The sequence below is a fragment of the Hypomesus transpacificus genome, chromosome 21, assembly GCF_021917145.1.
Source record: "Hypomesus transpacificus isolate Combined female chromosome 21, fHypTra1, whole genome shotgun sequence".
Taxonomy (NCBI): Eukaryota; Metazoa; Chordata; class Actinopteri; order Osmeriformes; family Osmeridae; genus Hypomesus; species Hypomesus transpacificus.
The window spans coordinates 2455305-2473952 of record NC_061080.1 but is presented as its reverse complement, the minus strand read 5'-3'; the positions used below and the strand labels follow the sequence as shown (position 1 = coordinate 2473952).

At 44.2% G+C, this 18648-nt stretch overlaps 4 protein-coding genes across 4 annotated transcripts; 2 read left to right on the top strand and 2 right to left on the bottom strand.

Annotated features, from left to right (window-relative positions):
* Positions 1–5718: 5718 nt before the first annotated feature.
* On the top strand, positions 5719–7923 carry mb (myoglobin). The gene is made up of 4 exons (XM_047044021.1): positions 5719–5777; positions 6622–6707; positions 6931–7150; positions 7410–7923. Exons 2-4 carry the CDS (start codon positions 6625–6627, stop codon positions 7548–7550), a joined length of 444 nt encoding a protein of 147 aa, XP_046899977.1. The 5' UTR covers positions 5719–5777; positions 6622–6624; the 3' UTR covers positions 7551–7923.
* Positions 7924–9971: 2048 nt separating this feature from the next.
* On the bottom strand, positions 9972–11474 carry pane1 (proliferation associated nuclear element). The gene is made up of 6 exons (XM_047044066.1): positions 11275–11474; positions 11067–11146; positions 10848–10946; positions 10641–10720; positions 10397–10488; positions 9972–10269 (listed from the first exon to the last, which is right to left on the bottom strand). The coding sequence occupies exons 1-6, from the start codon at positions 11329–11331 to the stop codon at positions 10120–10122; spliced, it is 558 nt and encodes a 185-aa protein (XP_046900022.1). The 5' UTR covers positions 11332–11474; the 3' UTR covers positions 9972–10119.
* Positions 11475–11703: 229 nt separating this feature from the next.
* Positions 11704–17062, bottom strand: zgc:158803 (LUC7 domain-containing protein). The gene is made up of 10 exons (XM_047044104.1): positions 16489–17062; positions 15804–15898; positions 15008–15106; positions 14742–14852; positions 14352–14495; positions 14020–14196; positions 13658–13842; positions 13513–13542; positions 13233–13388; positions 11704–12753 (listed from the first exon to the last, which is right to left on the bottom strand). Exons 1-10 carry the CDS (start codon positions 16547–16549, stop codon positions 12516–12518), a joined length of 1296 nt encoding a protein of 431 aa, XP_046900060.1. The 5' UTR covers positions 16550–17062; the 3' UTR covers positions 11704–12515.
* A 259-nt stretch (positions 17063–17321) lies between these two features.
* smdt1b (single-pass membrane protein with aspartate-rich tail 1b) lies at positions 17322–18622 on the top strand. The gene is made up of 3 exons (XM_047044105.1): positions 17322–17517; positions 17955–18109; positions 18378–18622. The coding sequence occupies exons 1-2, from the start codon at positions 17356–17358 to the stop codon at positions 18090–18092; spliced, it is 300 nt and encodes a 99-aa protein (XP_046900061.1). The 5' UTR covers positions 17322–17355; the 3' UTR covers positions 18093–18109; positions 18378–18622.
* Positions 18623–18648: the final 26 nt, after the last annotated feature.

The window sequence follows — 18648 nt, the reverse complement described above, 5'->3', positions numbered from 1 at the left end:
ACTTTGGCTAGAAGGACTGTGTCCTGTTTCATTGTTTGTGTTAATTAAAAGTATTGTTTGAAGATGGTCACACAAAGGACAGTTGACCATTTGACTGGTCAACCCCTGTGGCTTTATTATCTACTGCTCTGGGGAGAGCTGTGACATCAAAGAACAGTGAAACAATCGCTAGGGAGATGTATTGTTTCAAACTGTCACCAAGTTGAGTTGGCCAATCACAGAGTTTGTTTCATTGATTGATTGACCATATAGAATGCCATTTGATCTTAAGTTTATATAAGGCAGTGCATGAGTGCTGGCTGATCATCACTCTTGCGAACGATTTGTGGCTATCACACCCTTCGCCAAGACGGATCACAAAGTACTTTGTTTAAATCATATGTAATTATATAGTCTAATAAATTGTATTAAAACCATATCCCTTGACTATTCAGATCGACACAGTGCCACTCGAATTCCCCCCCCTTCCCCTTGAAGACCCTGCCCCACCTGCCCCCATACATCATCAGATGTTCGGGAAAGCCTGTTGTACATTTATGGACAGGACCATTCCAGGTCATCGAGAGAACCTTGCACGCTCTAAGGGTGCTGGGGAAAGGGAGTATGTGGTACCACTGGAGCATGTGTTGTGCTGTGCATGAGTTGGTGGAGAAGTGCCAGGAGGGCCAGTGAACCTTTTGCTATTGCTACGAATGTGAGAGTCCGGAAAAGAGGGTTACGACCAGGTCAAGAGTGTTACTGCTTGACCATACTAGAATTGTACTGGACTGAGATGGTTTCTGCTAATTTGCTTAGTGTGTGCTATATCGAATATCAACATGATTGTTGCTCTATCCCATGTATCAGGTCCCTGTGCAACCAGATCATTGTCTCGGCTGTGGAGAACCCAATGAAGGGGGTTCCAAATGCCGTTGCTGGGGGTGGCTGACAAGGAAGAGGAGGCGGTGGTTGGTCCGGGCTATGTTGATTGATCTCTGGTGTTTTCAGAGATCAAAAGAGGGATTAAAGAATTTATAATACAATACAGTATAATTCTAGTGCTATAATCATTAGCTGTATCATGGGCATGGCACTATCTAGTTCCAGTTATTAATATTTGTGGCAACTTAATCACCAAATGCATCACGGGCACTGTGCACTATATAGCAACGGGAACAATGCTCGTAAGACTTTAAACAGGATACATGTATTAAAGTTATGTTTTGTGCTTATTAAATGTATATCTTATGAACTTAGAAGTGTGCTCAGGCTTAAAACATTGTGTCTCACACAGGGTGTGGGAAACAGGCTGTATTTTGTGTTGTTATCTCTCCATTTCAGAAGCAACCTTGAATCCAGGCTGAGACAGCACCCGAGCAGAAGGGATGCGTGGGGAAGAACAAACTCCCTGATACACGAGAGAACAAGCTTAACCCTTTTTTGATATTTCTGTTTCAATTGCACTGTATAATATATGCTGGGGCAGGGACAGATAGCCAGTTGGACTTCGTGAACCAGCCCAAACTCTGTTGCGGGTAGGGAAACGTAGACAACCCCAGAGCTCTGTACTTGTTGATTTCCAACTGCTGCATTAAAGCTGATATTATCGGACCTTTGCGACTCCAGACCACTCTTTCTAGAACACATATTTGTGTCATTGATTACCATCATTACATATTGGATTAGACACAAAGATTTTCAGTCCTTCAAAGGATATATTCAAAATATTAATATTAGCAACGAAGGCGAAACAACAAAAATCGAAGCCAAAGCATAGCTACAGGTCTCAGTCGAAAAATGAAAAACCCCACGACCTCTTCATTCAATACAACCAACACAATCTTTAGGACACTCAGGAGTAGCCTACTGTAGGTCGCCCACTCACAAAATGCTATGAAGATTAAAATAAAATAGGCCTACGTTTATAATGGCCTGTTGGTTTTGTTCAACATTGATACAGTATTTTAAGTTCCTTAATGGCGTTTGCTGGCTAGCTCAGCTTGCAATTTTACAGACGATTAACATTAACTTTTTCACGGTAATATTAACATTTTGATTTTAACATAAACAAATATGTTGGAGTGACCAGTTATGCACTAGTAGTAGCCTAGTAATAATACTAGTTGACATGAACCATAACTGTTTGGGGATGTTCTCTCAACTATATCGTTCGCTAGCAGCATTTGTCTACCATGGAGCAGACATATTTTTGTGTTTGCTGATGTTCGCTAAATTAAATTGGGAGTGAGGTCTCCCACACTGTTTAATCCACCGCCGGCACCTTTCCTCTTGTGTCTTGGGTTTTGGAAATCGAAAGAAAACCAAGCCTCCCTTTAATCTGTCAGGATACCTTGTGTCAGATCGACACACCGATGTTGCTTTAGATGTCAAACTTGTGAGATGGGCTGCAGCCTGCAGCCTCCCGTCTCATGCCCTCCCGTCTCATGCCCTCCCGTCTCATGTCCAAGCTGTCCAACGGTAAATGCAGAGGGTCAAAAATACCAAATCGCGAATTATTGTACGGATGGAGTTAAAGTTAAATTCGTGAGCACGTTTGTTGCAATAAATTGAAAAACTTAAAATGTTACTTTTTTTGTCCATATAGTTTGCTGATTTCTGGATGTTCTGGACGTAGGCTATATTTAATGAAACCCGCGATGACTGCATCAGCGTTTTATGCTGACATTTGTTAGCGAATATTAGCTAACGTTACTTAGAGAAATTTATGGTTGCAGACTTTGATGGTTTCTTTTTGTTATTTTCCTTAAGGAACACATCAGTGTCTTTAAAAAAAAGAACACACCGCAGATGACAAAATGCACGGTGTGCTGTAGCCTACCGACCATCATTGTCCCCCAACCGTCGTAGTTGTGCCTTACCTTAACCTCGACCTCTGCTAGGACTCCTGGCCTTAAACAATCCTAACCTCAACCGTCGTTGTGACGCCTAAACTCAACCGGGCCTCCCAGGCTGCTAGAATGGATTTTTTGTTTGTAGTCTAAAAAAAACACGTAGCCTACACCAAAGTAGAAAGGAGAAATAGCGGACCAGACGAGCTTTTATTTTGAAAAGTAGAAGCATGAGACGGGAGGGCATGAGACGGGAGGGCATGAGACGGGAGGCTGCAGGCTGCAGCCATACACTCTTGAAACTTGTTAGACCTTCTTCTCTTAGTAGCGGTTGCTAAGGTATGATTGGACGAGGGCCGTTCTAGGGAGGAGTTTCGGGAACGGTAAATTATGCAAAGCAACGTTCAAATATGGAAAAATAGTTGACCACAGAACATTGGGAAGCCACATTCAACTGAATGGAGCAATCTGCAGCATTAAGAAGAGCAGTGTAATAAACAGAAAACATATAAGCATTGAATAGCTCTAAATCATGACTTTAAATTCTAAAAACAAACACAAATTCAGCCGACTATAACCTTCTCTGTCGCTTCCAGGTTTTGTAAAACACATGTGTTTTCACCAATGAAGTCTCAATGCGTCTTTATTTTTCAAACACGTCATTGGGTAACCTAATCTGGAAATATGATTACGCAGTCAAGTAACCAATCACCTTTGTCGTTAAAAGATTGGTCTGGGTCTGAGTAATTTCTGCATAGCGTCGCCAGAGGGCGCAGTTACAAAGACAAATGTCACTTTTCAACTTTAGCCTTTAGAATAACCACGGGCGATTTTAGACTCTTTTAGGGGTGCTCACACTGCTCAAGCGCACCTAAATTTAATCTCAGCACTAAATATTAATAATAATAAAGAATTATTATGAATTATTATCTTAAATATGTTTTAGTGCTCAAACGTGTTAAAACAATGTTTATATATTGTTGACACATCATTACCGTTTCATTTGATGCTGGAAGTTCATGAGGAAATGGACTTCCTTAGTTTTGTAATTCATTCAATATTTTGCATAATAATTAATAAATGTGTTAGTTCACGTTCAAGTCTCTTATTGTCAGATGCACAGAACAACTCAAGGTCACACTGGGCACTGAAATTCTTAAGACAAGACAACGCAAGCACCTGGCATAACATAACATATAAGTACACAGAACCTAAACACATACATCTATGCTAAGCCTAAATAAGTAAACCTCCTAAATATACAGATAAATATAAATAATACAATATACTAAACCCTAAAATACACATAATAACCTATTGCTAACCCTACAAACCTAGTCTAAATTAAGTGAAGTACAGTGAAGTACAATAGTGCAATATTACTGATAGTAGCTGAAAGTGACATTGTGCAAAGTAACTAGTGAGAAGTGAATCAATGACCATGTCAATGTCCATTCAGGAGCCTGATGGCGAAGTACAGTGATGTACAGTAGTGCAATGCTACTGATAGTGCAACCAGTAGCTGAAAGTGACAACCAGTAGCTGAAAGTGACAATTAATTGTTAATTATTTATTGTTATCCAGTGAAATTAGTGATTTATGAGCAAGAGGGTTTAACACTTTTGCAAGGCACTGTATCCATGTCACATTCTCATTGGGGGCTGAGTCTCCTTAAAGGTCGGATCCTGAGAATAACCCTTTAGAATCCAAAGGATGAATTCCATTCTTCGAAAATAAGAAAATAAGAAATTAGCCTACTTACATGCCATACATCTCCATTTGAAAATATGTATTTAATCAGGCTAATACACTGGCCTATGTTAAGACCCATGAATTGTATTCACTTAAGTGTTTTGTTTGTTTTTTTGGGTTTGTTTTGTGTCCCAAAAAAAAAGAAAAATAAGACATTGTAAGTATTGCCGCCAGCCATTTTATGGACTGATCTTTGAACTATGACTGATGGTGACACCAGTTAGGCTAGCATTGGCATGTCACAACTCACTGAGTCTATACACAACACAGTCCACTACTCAGTACTGAAATACATGGCAGGTAGCTTTTTTTAAATTATGTCTCAAAGACCAGAGCTTGATATTATTAGAGTACCGTTGAGGAAATCGACCTCCATGCTCTGGTGCCATGGTTTGAACTTGACCTAACTGTGATCACAGTTAAATGCTTTGGCAATACCAGAGGGCCTGGCTGTTGCAATATGTCTTTATTTAGCTGCATGGTAACTTGAAAAGAGAGATAGGGGTAAAGGAAAGATAATGGTTGAGAGGGAGAGAAGTGTGAGGTGGAGGAGGGTGTGCTGGGAGGGGATTGGTGATGCACAAATATAGCAGAGTCTTGAGCTGGTGACACTAGCGACTGGCGAGAACCAATTGTTTTATGTGTTATTATTAGAATCCCCAATATTTATTATTGTCACCATTACTGGCAGATTCAAAGTTTTACTTTAATTGATTTGTTAGGGATATTATCTAAAAAACATCGACACCCAATCGCACCAAACAGTCACCATAATGACGTTACCATCATGCAGTTAATTATTTCTGTGAAACGAGATATAAATATTATACATCGTTAAAGGTTTGTGTAGTGTCTCATTTAATCAGTTTCTCTCTTTGGAAAGAGTGCCATGAATCCCACTGATAATTATTGACAAATTGTTTATCACAACATCTTTTCAATCTCATTCAAAAAGACCAGATGTGTTGGGTTAGTATACAATGCCTGCACTAATAGCAAGGCATCCTACGATTTGATAGCACAGAAAGTAAAAGGGAGAGTGTTTAAAAAAGGGATGGATTAATTGTTGGGTGAAGTGTGATGAGTGAGAGAAGAGGAGGAGGAAGAGAAGGGTGGGGTTATAAAAGGTTGGGTCGGGGGGGTTGGTCAGGTCAAAAGTATCTGGGGTGTTCAAATCTTCGTTTCCGTCTATTACCGGTAAAATGTATATATTTTTTCCTTAACAATATATTGGTTGCTAACACAAAACAAATACTAAACAGTTCCCTGTTTATGGTCTGTTGCTGAGCGAATGTCATTTTTCAGTTATGTGCTAGTAGTGTGTGTTAGTGTGTGTTTGTGTGTGCCTGTCATGCCATGCAGACTCACCAGTGTACCCAGCTGCCCTCTCCTCCTCTCCCCCTTCACACACCCTGTTTTACCCTCCAGATATCATGGGACACACTCTTAACCTACCTACTTACCACTACAAACTATATTTTATCCATTACTTTTTTATCTTATACTTATACAATTCCCAGATGAGATGAGTCTGTTGCCAGACTTTCAGAGCTATGCTTTAATGGACAAATCTAACGACACAACAGACTTGTGTGTGTGCTTGCTTTATCTTATTTTGCATATCATATACAATCACCTGATTGCCAATTGTTTGAGAAAACACTGGCCATCTTCCATTGTTCTTAAATGAATCCACACTATAAATGTAGCCACTACGTGTGAATTAGGAACTGCACTCTGATCATAAATATCTCTACTGTGAACTGGTTGATAACCTAAGCCTAACTCATAACCCCTAACCGCCTCCGCATCTCCTTTTTTTATTTTAATTTTTTATTTTAAATTTTTTAGTCATTTAGCAGACGCTCTTATCCAGAGCGACTTACAGCAAGTACAGGGACATTTTCCCCGAGGCAAGAAAGGTGAAGTGCCTTGCCCAAGGACACAACGTCATTTTGCACGGCTGGAAATCGAACCAACAACCTTCTGATTAATAGCCCAACTCCCTAACCGCTCAGCCATCTGACCCCCTTTTCCTCAGAGTATGGCAGACTTTGACATGGTGCTGAAGTGCTGGGGCCCGGTCGAGGCCGACTACAACACCCATGGAGGTCTGGTTCTGACCCGGTCAGTGGAGTATGCAGTCAAGGCAGTACATTGAGATAAATTCATAGCTAAAATGGAGTATGAAACTGCACTAGCTAAAAGGCGAGGAACGACCCATTGCGTAACCCCATGCAAGGTGCTTCGATGTGTATCACTAGCGAAAGTCGTCAAGATTTTAACACCACTTTTTTATTCACCCTGTATCACTGTCTCCCTCTCTTTATTTATCTCTCCCTCTCTCTAGTTTGTTCAATGAAAATCCAGACACCCAGAACCTGTTCCCTAAGTTTGCTGGCATCGCCAAGAGCGACCTCGCGGGCAACACAGCCGTATCAGCGCACGGCGCCACCGTGCTGAAGAAGCTGGGTGATCTGCTGAAGGCTAAGGGTGACCATGCTGCACTCCTGAAGCCCCTGGCCACCACCCATGCCAAAACGCACAAGATTGCCCTCAACAACTTCAAGGTGAAAATGAATCTCTCGTCTCCCTTTCATTAATTTTCTTTCTGTTTTCTCACACTTGTGGCTTCTCCATGCTAAAATATTATTTATCACACTTCTGTTTAATTTTACCAACTGCCCAAGTGGATAATCAATCTAGAATTCTGAATTCTCCGTCCCAAATTGGGTGTGCTAAACATTTTTTCCATTTCTTCTCCATAAGAAATATTGAAAAACCAAAACAAAATATCTTATCAAAGTATTTGATCTGTTTTCATACTAGCTTATCACTGAGGTCATCGCCAAGGTCATGGGGGAAAAGGCCGGGCTGGATGCGGCTGGGCAGGACGCCTTGAGGAGGGTGATGGCCGTGGTCATCGCTGACATCGACGTCACTTACAAAGAGCTGGGCTTCACTGGCTAAACCTTAGACTCACGCCACATACGTAACATGAACATCAACATGATTTATTGTTGGGAGGTCTGAATGGATTTGAAAAAACTTTGTTAAACTTTAACTTCGTTAAAATGAACATAAGGAAATCTGATGTTAGAATTGCAAGGGCAAAGCTGTTCTATAAATTTGAATCGAAGCACTGCTTTGCCGATAGACAGATAGTCTCACCTTAGTGAGTTTGATTCACACGATGTAACTGTTGGAGTCAACATGACCTCATCCTGTTCTCTCTGTTCATCATTACTGTCATTGTCAAAAAAATAGCATCATTTTGTGCTTTTTGAATGTCAAATGACACACATGGCACTCTTACTCATGTTAAGACTTGCAAATAAACCAATAAACAAACACAACTACAACATACTGTTGGCATTTTTTACTGCTTCTTGTAAAATAATCTATGATCATCTTTAGAATCTATGATCTGGGAGTCAGATGGCTGAGCGGTGAGGGAGTCGGGCTAGTAATCAGAAGGTTGCCGGATCGATTCCCCACCGTGCCAAATGACATTGTGTCCTTGGGCAAGGCACTTCACCCTACTTGCCTCGAGGGGAATGTCCCTGTACTTACTGTAAGTCGCTCTGGATAAGAGCGTCTGCTAAATGACTAAATGTAAATGTAATGATCTATGAACAATTAAAAATGACATGGATAAGTAGAATGTATCAACAAGATGTGTATCCACCAGGACATACACATTACCACACGTATTCCTGCCTCAGAGAGAAAGAAAGGACTTAGCAAGCGGTCAGCAATTTGTCCACAAGCTCCCCTCATTAACAGACACAAATGCAAACACAAACACTACATTGCTGCTTCTCACACTTATTCTTTCTTTCTTTCTTTCTCTCTTTCATTCTTTCTCTTGCCATGTCTCAGTTTCCCTCTCTCCCTTTGCTATTTCTCCCTTTCTCTCTCTCTATCTCTGTCTCTCTTTCTCTCTCTCGATTTGTTATTTCTCCTATCTAGGGGGAACTCTCAGCCTCACTCTTTTCCTCCTCCTCACTTCCCTTGTCTCTTCTGGTCAGTTCTCTGCCTCTCTATCCATCCTCCTCTCTCGCACCAATCCTGTAGCCTTATCTCAATGTGGACGTGACTCCCTCTGTACCACATGGCAGGAGCATCTCCTTCCCCGCCTCTCACACTTGTTGACCCTCTCCAGCCCTGGCGCCATGGGAATACCAATGGGATGCTGTGGTGTTGGCTGGGGCATTCTTTGCTGGAAGCATCATGCTGACACTCTCCCCTGCTCAGCAGGGTTTGGATATTGATAGCTGAGTGAATTAAGAGCAGAGATCACTCAAGGTAAAGAGAGATTAAATAAACAGGAACTGAGTACGGAATATGGTTTATTGGAATTGCTTCCAACTCAAGGTCACAAGTCCTTCGGTATTGAAGTCTCCATTGAAGTCAAGAAAGAATTATGCTCTGGCCTTGTCAGCGGATGGCAGCTGACCAATCCTGAGGAAGTTGCTTCATTTCCATGGTGAGAGCATCACTATTAATAGAGCGATTGCCGGGCCACCATCTCTGCAGACGTGACACCAGGCACTGTGTCAGCCCCTAGGTGACCCGGTCACCCACCTGCTTTGACTTAAATGTCCTTAACAATCAAGTCGACTTGACTAGGTCTCTCTCCTTCCCTCATGCACAGACATTCTCTTTGCGTCTGCTGACCCGCTGCGGAGGACAGAAGAGTTCCACCAACTGAAAGGTGAAGAAGGAAAAACAATGAAGCATGCAAGTTCCTTGATAGACAGTTGTCAATGAACACACACCTCCCCTATCCTTATGTCTTTTTATAGTGTGTCCGGCCCTGCCCCCAAAAATGGTCAATAAATCAATTGTGATGAAAACCATGAACATTCTTGTTCTGTACCATGTCAGACACCCCAAACTGCCACCAAATAATGCAGTACCTTTATGAAGAGAATGTCAAAGCTAAGTCTATGGCGAAGAGGCCAATGGGCAAAAGGTCACTCAAGGCCATGATCTACACAGAGGATAGGTGTTGAGGTGGGTGCGTAGTGAAAAGAAAAAGGGATAGCGTGAGCAGAAAATAATACTCATGCCTAATTAAGCATATCTTAACTGACAGCTTTACCAAGAGGAGAGGTGTCTGTGAATGTGATAGAGACAGTGTGTGTATGAGAGGAGAGAAACATAACACACATACTTTTGTGCCTTACTTTACCGTCTAGTTTGTGCATGTCCATTGTCATTTTTCAAATGGTGTCTCAGGTCTGGCACTCCCTCTAGTGTCCTTAAATACCAGTCCCTCATAAAAAATATGATCAGTTATATAACAGCTACACCCAAACATGTTCCTCATCTGAATTGTTGTTGTTGTTGAATGACAAAGCACAAACACGACAGCTCTTAGGAAACATCTCAAGTTTATTTACAAAGACATTTTATTTACACGTGGGATAAGATCCCTTTGCTGTTCAGGGATAGTTCAGGGATCAACGCGAGGAGTTGGTTCTGGTCCAAGTCCGATTCGACGGCGGCTCAGTCAGAGTCCCGGGTGGCAGGTTCAGTCAAAGCCCTGCTGGTCCATATCAGCGGGCACAGTGCAGCGAGTCAAAGTGGACAGGTAGAGACTCGTTGCCATGGGAACGAGGCCCGCCGCCACCCTGAGGATCGAGAGCAGCCTGTCTGCCGCCGCGGTCACTCCGTCTGTCGTCTGAAAGAGAGACGGCGCACGGAGGGAGGGAGGGGGAGAGAGGGGGGGAGAGACAGAGAGGGGCCGTGAAATAAGTGTGTTTTAGATTTGTCCCCAGACATTCATGGCATCCTCTCTTCACACCAACCTGGTCTTCGGCACACATGAAGGGACAATGGAAGGATGCAGCTAGCTTCCTGACAGACAGCAGGCGCTCGGGGGGCACTGCTGCGTTACGAGCTAGAGATGGAGGGAAGCAACACACACACACACAATTAAGGGTTCGGACGCATACTGCCATTCTACCCAGTGATAAATGAGAGTTCATGTGCACTACATTAGTCTTAAATGTAGGAGATAAAGGAGAACGAATAGGCATGTCGAGTTCTCACCATTGGTGACAAGGAAGCAGACTTTTCCGAGGAAGTAACTTGGATCCAAGTATTTCAGGGAAGTCTCTGTTGACTTGTAACTGAATGGGGAATTAGTAGATGAATGTAACACTCACAAACCCCAATGCCCACAAATTGTAGATAACTGTTGGTTGACTAGTTGTCTGTTGAACCAACCACCTCAACGTAAAGCTGTGTTGACCTCACCTGAGATCTGAGGTGAGGTTTACGATAAAGACCACAAGGTCTATCCGAGGACGACTTTCTTCATTCTCCATGGGTAGGGGAAGATTTCTTGCTAATCTCCTAAACAAACATTAAGCGGGTCAGTTTACCTGTGTTCCTTCGTCAGCAAGTTAGAGAGTAATAATACATTGTATATATAGCTAAGTTGTAGCATATGAACGTAGAACATATGACACTCACACAATGACGTTGACAGATTTTTCTTGTTGCACAATTGCGTCAGCTAGCTTCTGCTGAAACTGCTCCTCATTGTCCACCAGCTGTAACGGGAAACATTAACGCTACATCACGATCTCCACCTACTGTCTTTGTGATACGTTGTTGACAACTGTCTAGGTAGCTAGGTTAGTAGCTGTTAGTCCTTCATATGTAGCTACATCTTACTTACCAAAATGTTCGCTGTGTTCAGTTCAGGCAGTTTATTAAATGGTTTAAGTGCAGACATGTTTCCTTATTTACTTGTTATGGCGCTGCTTAAAAAAGAAAAGAGCCAATTTCATCCATGACAACTTGCAGTGTGGCGCGTTATTTTTGAATATGCGTCGTATGCAAAGTACGTCATCACGTCTACGCCGTACTCTTATTCTACAAAGTGATTGGAGCACTACTGCCACCTATGTCACTGGAGTTCAATGTCCGTTACAATACAACAAGTTATGAACTTCATAAATCTACATATACAGTATGCCGTGTATGCCCATTTCACAAACAAGGCTGAAGTATTATCAAATGTGTTATAGGACTACTGTCTAAGGCAGCATCAAACATACTAATTAGATGCTCAACCTGAATCAAACAAGAACGACTCTGCAAACTGTTATCAACGGAAGCAAACATTTTATTTACTTTGTAGTACTGTAGATGGCACAGCAAGGTACAGATCCTGCAAAACCTCCATCTTGTTTCACAGCAAAAGGACAGAGTGTGCTAACTAACTCAATACCACTGGCCAGAGCTCCAATATCTAAAATGCTTGTGAATGTCCTATATCTCATTCTACATGTCCAGTATGAGTGTGTATTCATCAAGTGTGTGTGTGGCGAGTGTGAGTGTAAATGTGTGTCTGTATGTATAAACCCATGGCTACACACCCCCGTACGAAACCAAATATCGGATTCTTCAATGGAACGCAAAAAAACAATGGTAATAACATTGTATATCATAATGATAATAAAATAAAAAAAAACTGAACAGCATGTCTAAAACAAAAGAGGTTTTTAAGGTACAAGTTCCATATCCCCCCCCCCCCCCATCTCATATTTCGCTTGCTCTAAATATCCAATTTATTAACACAAGATGATGTTCAGTAAAGCTTCCCTGGTCTTTCAATTCTTTCAAGTCATTCCCATCCACTCACATTTGAGTCATAATTCACACCCATATTTCTTGCGTATGTGAATTAGTCAGCTCTCCTGGTCGCAAATAGTCTTGTTCCTTTATCAAATTTGTACCCCCACCCCCCACCTAATTCATGTCCCCGGTCTAAACATGAACAGACATTCAGTACTCGCACGCACGCATGCACATCCCAACCGCACGCCCACACCCACACTCCCAGACTCGTTTTTAACCCCGCCCCCTCCCCATCGACGCAAGACCTCGGGAACCCCTCCCCCACCAAACTGTTTCTTATATCTCCCCCGACTCTCTCTCCTCTGAACTGGAGCGCCGGTCTCTCTCGATGGACACGGACCTCTCCCGCTCTCTCCCACGTGCCAGCTCCGGGGAAGTGGACCTCTCCCTGTCCTCCCCTGGGAACTGGGGACGGTCGTTGCGGCGGGCCTCCCCTCCGGCCTCCCGCCAGCGCTCCTGGGAGGCCGGGGAGCGCTCTTTGTCGTGGGTGTTTGAGGTTCTGTCTCTGGAGGACCTGGGGGGGGGGGGGGGACAGGCACCGTGAGGTGTTGGGATGAGGGAATCGGGTAAAAACCCAGACCGCACCAGCCGTGGCAGTGGGTTAAAGGCTGGTACGAGCACATACCCTACTCTTCAAATAGCCATTTAACAAAGAGGTTTTAATTTTAGGTCGTTGTTGTCCAAAAGGGAAGAACAGTTAAACAATGCATCTCATTTTGTACACACACAAATTATTTTGACTAAGTACGTCGAGTACATGAGCAGTTACCCTTTGTATGCAATGACTGCCTGAAGAAAGAACAATATATAAAAAATGCTGTCTGCAATTTATCATTGTCGAGTCATTGTCTCCTTTCAACTCGTACGCAACAGCTCAACTATGTCACTGTCTGAACCGCTTTGCTAGCGGTACAGCCATGGTTATGTGACGGGCATGTCCCTGAGGCAGTGCTGCGGAGCCGGGGGCTCTCACGCAGGTGGCGGCAGGCTCACCTCTTCCTCTTGCTCCTGTGGGAGTGCGAGCGCGAGCGGTGCCTCTCCTTGTGTCTATGCTTCCTCTCCCTCTCCCTGTCTCGCTCGCCCCCTTCTTCCCTGGACCGGGAGGAGCGGTGCCGTCTCGAGTGATGGGAGGATGAACTGCCCCCCTCCCTGAGAGGAAGGGAGAGAGAGAGATGGAGAGAGAGGGGGGGGGGAAAGGCGGGGAGGAGTTTAGGTCATCGCTGTTGCGGTAAGAGTTGGTAGCTAAATGTTGATAGCGGTTACCGTGGCGTACCTGTAACGCTCGCCACTTCTGGACCTCGACCTGAGGAAGGAACCACACACAGGTTGACGCAAACACTCGGCCTATCAAATGCTAGGAAAACCCATGTCTTAGTGCATGTCACCGAATCCTGGAAAAGACTCGGCAAACAGCCTACCTCCTTCGGTCTCTCTCCCTTTCCCTCTCGCGCTCCCTCTCGCGCTCTCGCTCCCTCTCCCTCTCGCGCTCCGTCTCCCTCTCGCGCTCGCGCTCCAGCTCCCATTCTCGCTCGCGTTCCTCTTCCCGGTCGCGCTCCTCCCGTCTCCGGGTCCGCATGCGCTCCTGCTTCTCGACGACCGCTTTCTGCTCGGAAAACAGTCGACAGTTCCAAGTTAACCGACCGCCAACGCTTAGTCCCAGAACTACTAGACTTTGAAAAAGTTCCCTTCAGGCCCCTTGTGCCTTCGGGCCCCTTGTGGAAATGTCAAGTACTGTCGACAGTAAGGAGAGGCGTAGGGGGGGGGAGGCTGCGTGACCTACCCTGAGCTTGTCCAGCTTCTCGCGGATCTCAATGAAGCCCAGGTGCAGTTTGCCGCCAAAGTGGTCGGCCAGGCGGCGATCGTTGTCGTGGAGACCGAGGTAGGCGGAGCACACCTCGCACACCCTCAGCTTCTGCTGCTGGAAACTAGACGCGGGCATGGAGTTCCTGTACACGTCCTGGAGGGGAAAAGGCACATCGAGAAGAATGAGAATCGGGACAGTTTGAAAATAAACAATAATAAAAAATGAATAGTAAAGTTCAAGGCTACTATGTCCTTGGGATCCTCCCTGGCCCCTAGGACAGCATCCCCCCCCCCTCCCGCCCAACTGACCTCTGCCTCCTTCTTCATGGCGCGGGTCTTCTCCACCTTCTCCAGCACCTGCTGCGCCTCGTCCACGTTGCCCTCGCCGCCCAGCTGCTCGGCCCGAGCCAGCAGCTTGCCGATCTCCTCGTTCAGCTCGTGCACCCGCTCGGCCTGGCCCGGGGTGGAGGGAGTTAGAACACCGTTAGAACCAGTTCACCGCCAATTTGAATAAAGCCTTTGAAGCCTTATCGGGAAAGATTACAGACAGCCTTCATCCATGAAGGCACACAAGTCAGTTTGTGCAGCTATGAAATGGGATTAACGGGCACGGCGTCTATGGATGGCAAACGCATCACGGGACATATCTCCAAACTGTTTTCAGAAGTGCGTGTGTGTGCGGGGGGATGGGTGGGTCACCTTTGCAGCCACTTCAGCGCTGATTTCCTCCTGTGTCTCGGCCAGCCTCTTCTTAGCCAGCTCGGTCCTGCGATCGCAGTCGGCAATGAAGGACTGCAGGTGCTCGGCGGCCTGGGGACCAATCAGCAGGAGGTGAGAGAGGACAGGGGAGGGAGAGAAATATCAAGAGGAAAAGTCAATGAGCCCATTTGCCCTTTCATAACCTACGGCCGGTGTGCGACAGATACAATGACCAGAAGTCCCAAATATGCAGGGAAGGAACTTACGTCCAGTTCAAAGAAATACTCCTGCTGTTTGGAGGCAATCTCATAATCTGCTCTGAGAGCCAGGTCGTGAACCTTCACACATTCTCCCAGGTCCATTCGCTGGAAAAGAAGTGACGTCATTAGGCAGGGGATGTACGTTTTGCAAACCTAGCAATGTTGGCTTCAGTTCGAACGGATTCAAATCCAAATATCCCACCCCTCCTCTCAAAGCAAACTCTCCCAAACAAATGCTGCCTTACTCCTGCCGGGAGGTAGACAGACAAGCTGCCTGTTCCATCCTAGCATTCGGTCCCAACGCCGTCCAATCAGTTGCATTCATTACAGTCCTGCGACGCCCACAGATATCGAATGCATTTCATTTTTACTGTCAGACCTTTCGATTTATTGGTTGCTATAGTAACGGACGTGGCCGCGCCTCCGTCGGAGGTACACTGGGCCGCCGTTCGCCCGTCACTGGGAGCGAACCCGCCACCTCAAACATCCCAAGCACGGATGGCCTGTATATATACCTGAGGAGTGAGTTACCCCAGCCACACCAATTACACTATCAGGATGTGACGGTTATTTCTGCTCATATGACAAAAAGCTCCTCAACAACATCACCTACCCTGACTTTAATGACCAGTATATTTACTGAACATCTTAAGGCTGTACTCTGCAGTACTATTTTATGACTTATTAGATATTTTAGTAACAGGGGGCCGTGCACAAACCAACTGTTGGGCCAGAGTCAGCTATATAGCTAAAGGCTGAAGGATGTATACCTGTGTGTGTAAATAACCCATATTATACTCACAGTGCCTGAAAGAATATCATGAGGACAGGAGTCCAGCAAGTGACTCTTGCAAACCCGCTCGTCTGTGAACTTGATTCTCTGGCGCATGGAGTCCCCTAGAAACATTACACAAACACGACATTAGCAGATATTTCGGATTGCAATGTGATCACAATCAGATGGATAAATAATTCACAGTGTTAGAATTACAGTATTACAGTAGGGATATCCCAACATGAGCTTGTGTTAGTCATTTTACTAAGTTATCAAGCAGACTCCCATTCATTTTAAAAACGAATAGCATGTTGGCTCCAAAGAGCAAGCCGACAAACTTAGGTTTCGAATTGTAGCTTGCAAGGTAGGCAGTTCGTTAGCTATCAATTCCCAGTGTGGAAACATTTCGCCATGAGACCACACGGTACACAGGCGTTCTAGTCCACACTACCAGTGACATGGATTGACTCCATCGTAACAAGATGATTACAATTTCGCCGGCTAACGCTATAAGCTAGCTAGCTAGCACCAACAGGTAGCCAGCTAGCTTGATAGCAACATAGCAATGCATGACACCTCTATTGACGTAGCTAACGCTAGCTAGCAAGCTAACGTTAGCCAAGGCTCAGCAGGGTAAAAAAATACATGATCAGGAGAAAATGCCGTGTCGCACAACAAAATATCAGATCTGGGCGCAGCATATAATACTCACCATCTCTCCCTGTGCCCATTAACTGGTCCAGCATCGCTCGCATTTGCGCTTGGGCCGACATGTTTCTTGTTTATGTCACAGGCACTCCACCACGCCGAAGGTCTATGCATGCAGCCTCGACCACAGGCCTCTGACGGCTCGTGCTCCACGAACAACTTTTCTCGGGGAATCTCAAGTTCTCGTGAAGACCAGTTGACGCTAATTCTGTTGCTCAATGATGCATTGAGACCTTCTACCATCAAAACGTGTTTAGGTGTAGGTTATAATCTCGTTGTTTGCTGGTAAAATTATGTATTTAGAAATTCCGCTCGTCCTTCTCGCTTACTTCCCTATCGCCTTGACTAAACTCGTATGGCGAAGGGTCACTAAAACAAGTGTAGTGGCGGGTTTTATTCTGAGGTTTGAATAATTAAGAGAAAATCTAAGTTGTATGTAATTTTAAGATTGCCTGCTGTCCCCTAATTCATTTTAAATCTCCAAATGAACTCCGACATTTAAATTATATTTTTTTGTGTGCAAAGCCCCTTCTCGACTTCCTCTTTCTGGTGCGCGCTCTTTACCGCTGGCCCCCTCTAGGAAGTGCTGCAGTCCTCGCGCCCTGGTTGGATGATTGACAACTTATCATTATTTAGGCTACGTAAAGAAAACCTAACAAATTCATGAAAATGTGACGTATGTGTACAATTTTTTATTACATTAAAATTATGATATATTAGGATATTGAACGTTACATGTATTGGTACTGTCTTATCTGAACAAGTATGGACTTTGTAATTTTCACTGTGTTGAACGTAGTCATGGTATTCTGCAGCAACGCGCATAAACACGCCCACAATACGATTCCGCCCCACACTGTAAACTGGAAATATGGCGACGGCTGTCTTACGACTCTCGAGGCAGGTTGTATCGAGAAATACGGCCATAGGTAGCTGCAAATCTGGTCTGAAACCAACGAACATATCGAAGTTTACCCCATGCCGGACTGTGGTGTCGTCTAGTTCGGGCACTATTCTACCCAGACCTGACAAAGTGAGTGTTTATTACTTGGTAGGCCTACTACCTTCATGATTCAGAAAATAGGAATGTAGTGGGAGGTTTATAATATTGCAGGCGTGTCTTGGTTTCGATTGACACCACTCTTGCCAATGGCCATTTAATATTTGGCCTGACATTTGCGGGAGCCAATGAACGTATGTTTATATAACTCAGTGAACAACGCGGAAGTAAGTAGATATTATTTTCTTAAAATGGGTTGAAATCTCAAATTGAAATATATGCTTTTATCGTTAAGCAAATTCCTTTAACGACGTCCTGTAATTGCATCATTTATAGTAATACGAAGGAGCGTGGGTATAGGCATTTTAAGGTAGCTATTTGACAGTTCAGAAAACGAATGAAGTGGGCTGCAGTTGTTTCTAAGGAATTGTTAACATGACCAATTTAGCCTAATTTGTTTTGTCTTTCAGACGTCTTTTGGACTCATCCGCATGACAGCTGTGGTGGTGCCTTTCCTCTATGTGGGAACTCTGATCAGTAAGAATTTTGCCGCTCTGTTGGAAGAGCACGACATCTTTGTCCCAGAAGATGACGATGATGACGACTAAATGGCCGACTGACTCAGGTCAGTGGAAACAGAACATAATTGGAATCTGTGTTCCATATGTGATGCATAACCCAGCTAGATTAATTGGCAGACATCAACTTGTAATAATTTAATTGAGAACTGTTCTCTGAAAGATGTTGCCTAAACCCTACTTTACTCTGGCCCAGTCAAGCCTCAATCAGTTGTTCACTATGTAATACTATCATGGTGCATGTGTCATTGATAAATGACAGGTAGATATTAAAATGCAAGAAAGTGGATTGAATGTTTTTATTTTTCCCTTCAGTGCAATTTGCAGTCATGATGGCATGCCAATACAAGGAAGGAGAGAGACTTCCCGTGGCAGAAGATTGCTGCACCACTCCATGGCCTTCCCTCTTTCATCTTCCTTTATCCTCACCTCATATCAAAGATATTTTATTTCAATATTGTGAGGTCAATCACGACTAGGCCTTCACTCTTGTTTGCATGTGTCTTAAACTCAATAAACGAGTCTGTGGAAACACAAGGTACTGTTAGTGCTCGCTCTTATGTGCTTTGTCTTCATCCCTCGGGTT

Excerpts from the sequence above, each read along its gene's own strand:
- mb (XM_047044021.1), top strand. The coding sequence starts at position 6,625 with ATGGCAGACTTTGACATGGTGCTGAAGTGCTGGGGCCCGGTCGAGGCC. Across the intron at positions 6,708-6,930 it reads GGAGGTCTGGTTCTGACCCG|TTTGTTCAATGAAAATCCAG; the intron begins GTCAGTGGAGTA and ends CCCTCTCTCTAG. Across the intron at positions 7,151-7,409 it reads TTGCCCTCAACAACTTCAAG|CTTATCACTGAGGTCATCGC; the intron begins GTGAAAATGAAT and ends TTTTCATACTAG.
- zgc:158803 (XM_047044104.1), bottom strand. The coding sequence starts at position 16,549 with ATGTCGGCCCAAGCGCAAATGCGAGCGATGCTGGACCAGTTAATGGGC. Across the intron at positions 15,899-16,488 it reads AATGGGCACAGGGAGAGATG|GGGACTCCATGCGCCAGAGA; the intron begins GTGAGTATTATA and ends TAATGTTTCTAG. Across the intron at positions 14,197-14,351 it reads CCATGAAGAAGGAGGCAGAG|GACGTGTACAGGAACTCCAT; the intron begins GTCAGTTGGGCG and ends TTTCCCCTCCAG.
- smdt1b (XM_047044105.1), top strand. The coding sequence starts at position 17,356 with ATGGCGACGGCTGTCTTACGACTCTCGAGGCAGGTTGTATCGAGAAAT. Across the intron at positions 17,518-17,954 it reads TTCTACCCAGACCTGACAAA|ACGTCTTTTGGACTCATCCG; the intron begins GTGAGTGTTTAT and ends TTTGTCTTTCAG.
- pane1 (XM_047044066.1), bottom strand. The coding sequence starts at position 11,331 with ATGTCTGCACTTAAACCATTTAATAAACTGCCTGAACTGAACACAGCG. Across the intron at positions 10,947-11,066 it reads AAATCTGTCAACGTCATTGT|GAGATTAGCAAGAAATCTTC; the intron begins GTGAGTGTCATA and ends ATGTTTGTTTAG. Across the intron at positions 10,489-10,640 it reads CTGCTTCCTTGTCACCAATG|CTCGTAACGCAGCAGTGCCC; the intron begins GTGAGAACTCGA and ends CTCCATCTCTAG.